The sequence below is a fragment of the Bradysia coprophila genome, unplaced genomic scaffold (genome assembly GCF_014529535.1).
Source record: "Bradysia coprophila strain Holo2 unplaced genomic scaffold, BU_Bcop_v1 contig_232, whole genome shotgun sequence".
NCBI classification, from domain to species: domain Eukaryota; kingdom Metazoa; phylum Arthropoda; class Insecta; order Diptera; family Sciaridae; genus Bradysia; species Bradysia coprophila.
The window spans coordinates 12,605,618-12,616,011 of record NW_023503493.1 but is presented as its reverse complement, the minus strand read 5'-3'; the positions used below and the strand labels follow the sequence as shown (position 1 = coordinate 12,616,011).

The following is a 10,394-nucleotide window of genomic DNA, read 5'->3' as shown; positions in this document are numbered from 1 at the left end:
CATTCTATACATACTTTTATTAGCTTGGATAAGGCGATTTTAAAGACGTAATCATAGATTCGCTGCCAGAACATACGTAAATACCCTGCTCAGTGTCTTTCAGCAGCGATTCACTCAATGAAAGTCTAGAACAGGTATGGTCGATCGGCGAATTCGTCTTAAACGCACTCACATTTTATGTCAGAAATATATGGAAATGAGTGCGTTTAAGTACGAAAATCAAATTTTTAAGAGCACAGTAACCTTTTCAAAGAGATATGAAGCTATCCTTTGAGAAGCGGCTAATCAATTTTTACCGACATCACTCGGTCTAAAGAAGTAAAATTAATGGTTCAACAAATGAAGTAAAAGACTTTGAGTTAATCACAGAAGAAGTAGCAGATTTAACGAATTAACCGTATGGCACCATTTCTGTTAGAGATATCGAGAAAATGTTTTATTTACTGTTGTCTTTAACTTGAAAAAGTTACCCTGAAACGCCTGAAACCGCACAGTATCTACTCATTTTTGTGTCTAAATTCCACGAACAAGCAAAATCACAATTTTGTGGAAAGTAGCAAATTTAGCAACTGATTAAGCAATATGCCGAATCTATTATGAGAGCTTTGTTTTTGTAAACGGAAACGAAACTCATTCATCCACAGAAATTGTTCCGTTTTTACTGAGAAAATCTACATATCCAAACATCATAATTTTAATCTTGACCTTTCATTGCCTCCAGATAATGAAAAAAAGCACTTGATCCGACGGAAACAGCAACTCCTCTTTATCTTATCATATCTTATCATTACTATTCGTGTGAAGCTCATAAATATAAAAATCGAAAATTATTACCAAAATTGACATTTGAATTTAACCTTGCGTACCGTTCGTTGGTAACGATTACAATTTTCATTTGCTCAGTCGAAATGAAGTCGGAAAGAAGTTTCTCTGCTATTGTGATTTTTGCCATGCTTAAGCTGGCGGCTTCATACCCGAGTGAGACCACTACTTTCCCAACAACTATTCCATGTAAGTTGTGACTGCACAATATTGCTTATGTAGCCCCTAATCGTTGCTAATACATCAATTTTAATGCACCAGACGATCCTTGCTCTTCGTGTTGGGATGCCCCAGTACAATTCACAGATATTTGGGCTGGACAATGTGTACCACGTGGCGAAGACGTCAATTGCCGATGTGAATGCCTGTCGATTTTCTGTCGGAATAATGAAATTATTGATACAACAACATGTCGGTCAGATGGCAGTATTGCTGACTGCAGATGCATACCGATCGAAACCACAACTGCTCCGCCCACAAACGAACCGACCACTATCCCAACCACTCATCCATGTAAGTGGTGACTTCATAGTTTTTTAACTGTAGTCCCTTCTTATGTCAATCACAATCCGACAGACGATCCCTGCTCCCCGTGTCGGGATTCTCCAGTACAATTCACGGATACTTGGGCTGGACAATGTTTTCCACTCGGCGATGGCACGAGTTGTCAATGTGCATGCGGATCGATTTTCTGTCAGGAAAATGAAGTTATCGATACGACAACTTGTCGGGCAGATGGTATCCTTGCAGATTGTCGGTGTATACCGATCGGAACAACAACTGTAGATACTCCATCCCCAAGCGAACCGAGCTCACCTCCAACGACTATTACTCCTACAACTATTCCTTGTGAGTAACGTCCGTGTAATTTCTAGTCCCTTCTTATATCAATTTCAATACACCAGACGATCCGTGCTCTTCATGTCGAGATGCTCCAGTACAATTCACCGATATTTGGGCCGGACAATGTGTTCCACGTGGCGAAGATATCAATTGTCGTTGTGAATGCTTGTCGATTTTCTGTCGGAATGATGAAATTATTGATACAACTACATGTCGGTCAGATGGCAGCATTGCTGATTGCAGATGCATACCGATCGAAACAACTACGGTAGATGTTCCATCGCCAAGCGAACCGACTACTTTCCCAACCACTGATCCATGTAAGTGACTATTGCATAGATTTCCGTTTGAAGGAGAACCGTTACACCAAATTCTATATGCCAGATGATCCTTGCTCTGTGTGCCGGGATGCTCCAGTACAATTCACGGATACATGGGCTGGACAATGTTTTCCACTCGGCGATGGCGCGAGTTGTCAATGTGCATGCGGATCGATTTTCTGTCAGGAAAATGAAGTTATCGATACGACAACTTGTCGGGCAGATGGTATCCTTGCAGATTGTAGGTGCATACCGATCGGAACAACTGTAGAAACTTCGTCCCCAAGCGAAGCGACTACTTTCCCAACAACTGATCCATGTAAGTGACAACTTCGTTGTTTGTGTAATTATAGTCCCTTCTTATCTCAATCTTAATTCGTCAGATGATCCCTGCTCCTCGTGTCGGGATTCTCCAGTACAATTCACGGATAGATGGGCTGGACAATGTTTTCCACTCGGTGATGGGGCGAGTTGCCAATGTGCATGCGGATCGATTTTCTGTTTGGAGAATGAAGTAATCGATACGACAACTTGTCGGGCAGATGGTATCCTAGCAGATTGTCGGTGCATACCGATCGGAACTACAACTAGCAGAACTAATTAGTGTCTGCCCATTATTACGACCAGATTATGTTTAGAAATTTGCCCAATAAAATAGAATTATAGTGTCGCATCAAAGAAGTGAATCTGTCGAATTTAGAAAATTAAATGTGTGAAATAGGAACCAAATAGAAATCGGCTATTGATTGTTTTTTAAAAGCTTGTGCTCTAGGAAACTAGAAAAGAGATCAGTTCAATTGATGTTCAAACAAAGACTTAAAAAAAAAATAACAATTACATTATTAAAAAAACTAATAATTTCTGACGTTGTGTGTGATCTCTGTCTTGAAAACGGAGAGTTTAACGTTACGTTATTTATGAACGGACCCTTACACAGAAAAGCTTGAAAACTTAACTTGAAGGTTCCATTTCTAGTACAACTGCTAAATAAAGTAAAAATGGTTTGGGAAATCGTTTTGGTCAAGTTGCCCAGCAGCACGTAGCCTTAAACATTTTTTTCTCGCTAATATCCGTTTGTTTTTACTCAAGTGCAAAATGTTATCTTCATTTTCGATTTATTATTTGCGAGGACCTACATGTCAATTGGTAGGCTCTCAAAGAACAGGTTGACACACATCTGATTTGATCTCGAAGGCGGTGGCAACCTCCAGTTAAGGGTTTCCAGGTTATCATATTTTAGCGCAAAATTTTAAAATCCCTTAGCGAATTCAAATTTTGCGCCAAAATATTGGAATCACTTAATTGACTAGGAGCATCAAAACTCTGATAAATCTAAAATTGTGTTTTCTAAAGGTGAACACACGGTAAAAAAAAATCAACTGAAGCGTTCAGACCTTGGTGCCGGAGTGCCAAAAGCTGACGGCCTTTTTTAGGAGGTTTAAATTCCAGAAAATTGGTTGTTCTTATGATTTTGAACTAAATCGATTACATTCGGATTAAATTTCAGAAACCAGGAATTTTCTGGAATTTCCAGGGTGATTTCAAAATCCAACATTTACATGATTTTGGAGTTGAAAATTTGTTGAAAAATTGAAAATCTAGATTTTTATTTTCTGAATTTTTGTTAGGCACGCGCTCCCAAAAAGAATGAACCATAAAGTCTAAAAAATCTAAATTTTCATTTGCATAACAAATTTACAAACAACAGCAGCAATTAGAAAACATGTCGAATTTAGCTTTTGCCCGTAGTTCCCTAAAATAGACCCTGGTCCAAAACTCTGTTCTTTCTAAATCTGGGTATCCTGGATATGTATATAATCGAACATACATACCATTTCTACTGTCCCAGCTACACCTAACACGTCACTAACAACAAATGTAACACCGACTGCTACACCGCCCACAAAATTGTGTCAGTTTGTTTGATATTCTGTTTCTAAATTATTGGAATTTTTATTATCATTGTGGAACTGACTTTACCTAGATTTGTATATGTTAATCATAACCAGGGGGGAATGGAGCACAGATATTTCTTCAATCAAACTTGTTGAGTGTCTTTTTTATGTGTGCATGCTGGATAACCAATTAAAAATTTTTGTTGAAAAATTGATTTAGGATTTTTGTTTGTTTTTTTCTCTCGTTTAATTTTAATATTTATGTTTATGCATTTTTTTTTTATTTGGTATTAAAGAATATATTTCGGGACACACGAGAAAAAAAATGATAATTTGTCATATAAACGATGATAAAAAAGTATAAGAATGAAGGAAGGTGATAAATTTTTTTCGGTTTTGTTTTCGTTTTTCGGTGTTTTTTTTCCTTTCTTTTTTTTCATATTAATAATTTCTTAAATCAAGATAACAAAAATTGTGTTTTTTGATTGTGTCTCGTTACGAGAAGATTCAACATTTAATATACCACTTAATTTATTGATGGTTTATGGTAAATTGTGTGTCCCTCTTTTCTTGATTCCTTCGAAGGTTTTTTTTTTTGGGTTTTGCCGCCATACAGTACAATTGAAATTCCTCAAACAGGAGATGTTAATCTTAAACTAATGAATATCTGAGGGTATCACCATTTAAGATAAACTGTGTTTCTGTTTTGTGTATTTCTTTTTTTAATTTATAAAATAATGGTACCCAACGCCCTCACCTTTCACGAACGGTTTTCAATAAATTTGGTATAGAGCATTCTGTCACAATGATTATGATGGTACAAAAGGTGCAATTTTAACTAAAATTCTAATATTTTGTACTATAAAAAAATATTTTTTTTTGATTTGTTGTCTTGTGATCGATTTGAGAAGCAGCATGTTCATTGTTCAATCCGACGAGATAAATCTCATTTTCAACTACCGATAAGAAAATAGATATAATTGTTAGCCTTTGACGAAGCAACTGCCTTCAGGCTTATAATGTACGCTTGAGTTTAAAAGTTAAGAAAAACATTTTTAGGCTTCTTTCTTTCGCTTATGTATATCATAAAATATACCTATGTAAATGCATACCAATTTGAGTCAAGGCTGTAAATTTTGGGGAAGAGTCACCTGCGTATCTGTAGCTGTGTGACTTCCTCAAAGTTTACAGCCTTGATTTGAGTTGAAAAAGCAGCGTAGAGTAAGCATGGCACTATCAGAATTATAAGACATCAATTGCCCTATCTATCTTTACGTTGATAATTCGCGATTTTCCGAAAAATCTTTGATATTCCACTCATAGTTTCTTAACGACCGTATAAGCGTAGCTCATTGCTCGTAAGGGAAAACATTCCTTGATTTACTACAATAGCAATCGCGTTATTTGAATATCAGCTGTTATCGACAAACACAAAAAAGATAAAAAAAGCTCTTGTTAATGTTGTTTTGTATATAGTAAAATTCATGTTGAAATGAATGAATGAATCTATGGAAAATACATCGTTAACAAATCAAGTACGAGATGCGATAACTCCTTTGTTTCATAGTTTGTTTTGAATTAGGCTCGAAACCAACTTTCAAATAAATTTACAATTTGTGGTATGCTGAGACATCGCAGATTTAAGCACAAAAAAATAACGTTTTTACCTGGAACAGTATTACGCTTCACTACTCCACCGAAAGATGTCGTCACACTAGGTTTTTAATTTTTTACTCGACAAACTTTAGTCAAATAAAATGCCAGCGTACAGCTCATGACGTCAGTACTCTGAAATGGTAATTAGTTAAAACAATTAGTTAGTTAGTTAAACACAGTCTCCTGAGGGTCCTCAGATCATGAGCTATAGGCTAGCCTCGGCAGAGTAAAGTTAACTAGGCAGGAGTGGACGTTTGACAAGGGACCTGAATAATAGTAGCCCTATATTTTTTGCGAATAAAATTTTTCAATTTATGTCAGTGTTCATTTGAGTTCATTTTCATAAAGTGTATTAGGTCCCTTATTTGACGTTTCGAAAATGAACCGCTCCTGCCTGGTTTATTTTACTCTGACGTGAGCTGGCATTTTATTTTACATGAAAGGTAAACAAATAAAACTGCTCAGTAGATTTTGTACGTTTTTATCACTATCACACGCGTGCGTCCATTTCACCCGTGTGTTTATAAGACATATAAGCACTTTTGTTTGTACGAGTTAGCCAGCTGAAAACCAACAGAAGGAAATTCTTGTCTAAATTCCATTGACGTCGGCTGCACTGAAATCCATCGAAGAAAATATAATTATTCAGCGAAAGAGCGAAGCGTATGTGTGTTGGATGAGTTGTGATAGAAACAATACTGATACAAGCTTGTCATGTGAACATAATAATATAATCTACTACTTCTCATGTTTAACTATTTTCAACCGATTCACACAAAATCTTTTATTTCATTGATTTTAACAGATGTTTGTACTTTATACAGAGCACTATTCAGAGCTCATTGCTCATTTTCATCGTCTTTTGCGATAACAGATGACTAACAGTGTCCAATATCTAAGTGCATTTCTATAACAAGTGACTATTTTCTCGACCTTAAACCTGGCAAAACTTATAGTAATTTAGTATTTTATACAACTTGCGATAAAAGAATGAAAGGTAGAGTTTTCGTGTGAATTTTGTTGATCGGAGGGGAAGCCGAGTTATGTAATGTCTTTTACATGCTGAAGGCGTCGAATGTAGTGCTTCAAACATGAAAAGTACGGTTTTCGACGCATGTAGCATATGGCGTGGCATGTAAAAAAAATTTATCGATAACGTAGCATTACTATACAGGATATATATGAACATGCATAACAATTATCTTTAGTATCTTTTGAAACCGTTGGTTTCTGAAGATGTTTGATTCGATCTTCGGTCATTGTGACTACTTTTTTTATAAGCCCACCTGTATGATTCTCACACGAATAATTTCATTCAAAATAAAAATTTAGTTGTCCAACCAACGAAAAGAAGAGATAAATGAATCATTTCTCTGTGAATTCATCAGAAAATACAAATTCATTTTAATAGCATTCATAGCATCAATTCATACCGAAACCTTCATTGTGTTGTGTTGAAATTATTTCGCACGATATCCACATTTTTCTTGGACGAGAATGACAATCCAATTTGAAAAATGATGTTTTCATTACACACCGCATTCAATTCGGTGTACAAATGAAATCTCGAAGTGTTGTCTGAACCGTTTAAATTGTATGCTACAATAGAAGCTGTGTGTGCGTATTGTGGATGGACCACCCCCCGAAACGGAGATAATTTATTTGGTGTATAGATTACGATCTGTTATGGTTTTCTTTTCATTTTTTTTTCATTGAAATTAGCATTGATCATGTACAGTAATTTCGTGGAAATTGCTTTGCTAGTAATTAATACATTAACTGATACGATCTTACCACAGACGCAATAAAATTTCTAAGTAAAATTGTCAGTTTTATGACCGAACAGGTCAAGATTCAAATATAGGATTTGTTGTGTAGTCTTTCCAGGCAAATCTAACGAACCTGAGTCTTGACTAATGAAATTACACTCTGCAGCACAATTGTGTCCCACTGATGGTTGTCAGTTCTCTGAATAGGTCTCGTTGCACAGAGTATGAAACAGCGTTCAATTATTCAGGAGTTATCGACAAAGATTTTTCTCGTACTGTATTGCACATATAAATAGTCCCACTTTCGCATCTAAGCTGTTCTTCTTGGTTTCTCTGATTCCTCTCATTTTCCATTTGAAACAGCCAGCAAAACGATTAGGAACAGCAATAACTGCTTAAATACGAAAGTGGTATTTTTTACATGGGCGAGGCAGTATGCATGAACAAAAAGTTACTCTATATTGAACTAATGAAGTCTACCGGACCGGAGTTATTTTTTAAACTCTCTCCACCGGTGATTTACAGCACCGACAACCACCAAGCTTTTAATATTATTTTTTTTAAATTGTTGGTTTGGAATCTAAGTGGGACCGACTTAGTTGTGATTCACAAACATGACACCGAGCTCTGGCTTACTTATTATCAACGCAAATTCGGAAAGCTGAAAATAGTTACCTGGTTGCCTTAGATGTACTTTTACGATTATTTTCATTTTAAATGGAACATCTCGCCCATCATGATTTTTCAGAGCTTTGGAATGTTAACTTAAGTTTCTCATTTGACATTGATTTTCGTAGACAAATTCTCTTCAGCCACTACTGGACCTCTCGAGTAATCCTTTCCTACTTTCTATTTTCCTCTCATATAACCTCCTACCCCGTTTGCATACCGACCATTTGTGTAAAATCAAAACATGTCACTCAATTTTACTGCTGATCCCAACTGTCTGTTGCTCAAAGAAGATCGTTTCACTGCATAAACAATCACAATACGAAATGAAAATAACAAATCGACATCTTTATTGCATACGGTGAGAAATCGAAATGGCAACATGGTTATAACCGAATGCAACATCAAAACATTCTCGTGTAACAAATAGCAGATAAATTAAAAGTACAAGATTCGTATAAATCATCCGTGTAATGTTACACAAAATAATATATCTTTAGATGCAACATAAGACTCGATATTATACACACACTCTTTGCATGGGCGTGGGTGTGTTCGGTTTACATTTGGTGGAAAATATTTAGTCATATCTTGTATAAGATTATGGTGTTGGTAAGTGGTTGACTAAACTTACATTACTGCCAGGAATGGACATTATTCGCACTTTGATCGATGGACTTGAGGCATGTCTATCGATTTCAAGAGAACGACTTACATTAGACAGTGGATGGGTAATTGATCATTCCACCATCTCAAACACGTTAGAAGTCACAGTTGTAAAATATTAATTTTCTAGATAGCTTTACCGATAATCGAGCGGCGATATTCTGATAGATCTCAGACTATTAGTGTGTCGATCGTCCAGGTAGTTTTTTAATGCTTATGTTTGTAAAGTTTAATAAACATTATTGACCAAGAACAAAGTAGAAGTCAGTTGCGTACAATAATTCGATCACTTTGTTGTAAAGTTGAGAATTTACGAACGCCATTCCCGTTTTCTTTAATTAATTTTCAGTTTACTGTAGAAATAATTGAACTGAAGACTAGATAATCCAGAACTCATAGGGTGGCTCGTTTTTTTAGATATCAATAGAGGGTAATCCTGACAACGAGTCTACCAAATTTAAGATTAGGTTCTCAACTATTGCTCGTATTGTAATTAAGACTGCAATTAAGATCCAGGGCGCCGATTCTCGTAAGTTTAAGAGTCAATTCGCCAAAACTTCGAACAGCTTATATGGAATCGGGATTCAAGCCGACGGCGAGCCATACCTTGCTCAAATGAATCATCGTTCAATTCTGAGAATATCGTGGAACAACTTTTTTACCAAACAATTTTGAGGTCGATTTACTATTTTCAAATAATTCATGAAGTAAAATTTTAGAATTTTGGTTTGTTTCGTCAGTCTGTTCTCTACAAAAAAAATTCTATGAGACATCTTTACTAACTATTATCTCGTAAACCTATAAATAATAATAAATAAATAAATAAATTCGCTTGAAAAAACGTTATTTGGGGAACTTTAAAGTCCGATGATTTTCCAAAATTTGATGGGTTGAGATACATTGTGAAAAATCAACTCCATTTCTATCTGGGACGGTGAGTATGCTCGAGTCAATGGATAGAGCTTGAAGTAAGCTCCAAAACTCCGGGTTAGAGCTTCCTGCTACTAACTTTCCCAGCCGCCCAGAGCCCTTCAAAAATTTAGGTTTTTCGAGGTTTTTCACTTGTTGCGGCGGCTGGGTGGGCCGAACATCGGCGTTTGTTGGTCAATAATATTCAGCTCATTGAACTTCATAAACGTGCACAATTTGACATTATTCACATTTCGCATGTTGGAGTAATTGATAAAAAACGATTTTCGCGACCACTTCGGAGAAAAAATTTCTAAGAGCCATGACAGCCCAACAAAACTTTTTCGATTTTTTTTTCCTCACGACATTCTCATAATTGAACGACTGTTCGAAGTTTTGGTGAATTCACTCTTAAGAATTCGTAACTTGACAGTTATCACCTTAAAACTTACGAATCTTATGGACCACTCTTAGTTTTAAGGTCACACCTGTCAAGTTACGATTTCTTAAATTTACGAGAATCGGCGCCCTGAGCGTAGTTTCTCATGCTGTTCGTAACTTTAAGAGTTCGTAACTTGACAGTTGCGTGTATAAAATCCCATAACAACTGTCAAGTTACAAATTCTTAAAGTTAAGAAAGGCCTGAGAATGAAATGAAGAATTATCAAATTCTTGCGAACTTTGACAGATTTATGAAACCAATTTAACAAATCCCTGGTCACAATCAAGTTTTTATTATCGGGATTTTGTTGCCAGATACGCCAAGACATCGCATACGTACGTGCCTACGTTTACTTTGTGTGAGTTTTCCTATTTGTGAAGACGACTTTACAGTCCATAATTAC

General features: G+C 36.1%; 1 protein-coding gene across 3 annotated transcripts; it reads left to right on the top strand.

Annotated features, from left to right (window-relative positions):
- Positions 1–829: 829 nt before the first annotated feature.
- Positions 830–2,709, top strand: LOC119076695. Of its 3 annotated transcripts, none has more exons than XM_037183607.1 (6): positions 830–1,011; positions 1,084–1,335; positions 1,399–1,671; positions 1,728–1,941; positions 2,261–2,304; positions 2,369–2,709. In XM_037183607.1, the coding sequence occupies exons 1-6, from the start codon at positions 909–911 to the stop codon at positions 2,587–2,589; spliced, it is 1,107 nt and encodes a 368-aa protein (XP_037039502.1). In that variant the 5' UTR covers positions 830–908; the 3' UTR covers positions 2,590–2,709. The 3 variants fall into 3 exon arrangements, with proteins under 3 accessions (XP_037039502.1, XP_037039500.1, XP_037039501.1); XM_037183605.1 differs by lacking the exon at positions 2,261–2,304 and adding an exon at positions 2,050–2,223 and having other exon boundaries at positions 1,728–1,985; positions 2,543–2,709; XM_037183606.1 differs by lacking the exon at positions 2,261–2,304 and having other exon boundaries at positions 1,728–1,985.
- Positions 2,710–10,394: the final 7,685 nt, after the last annotated feature.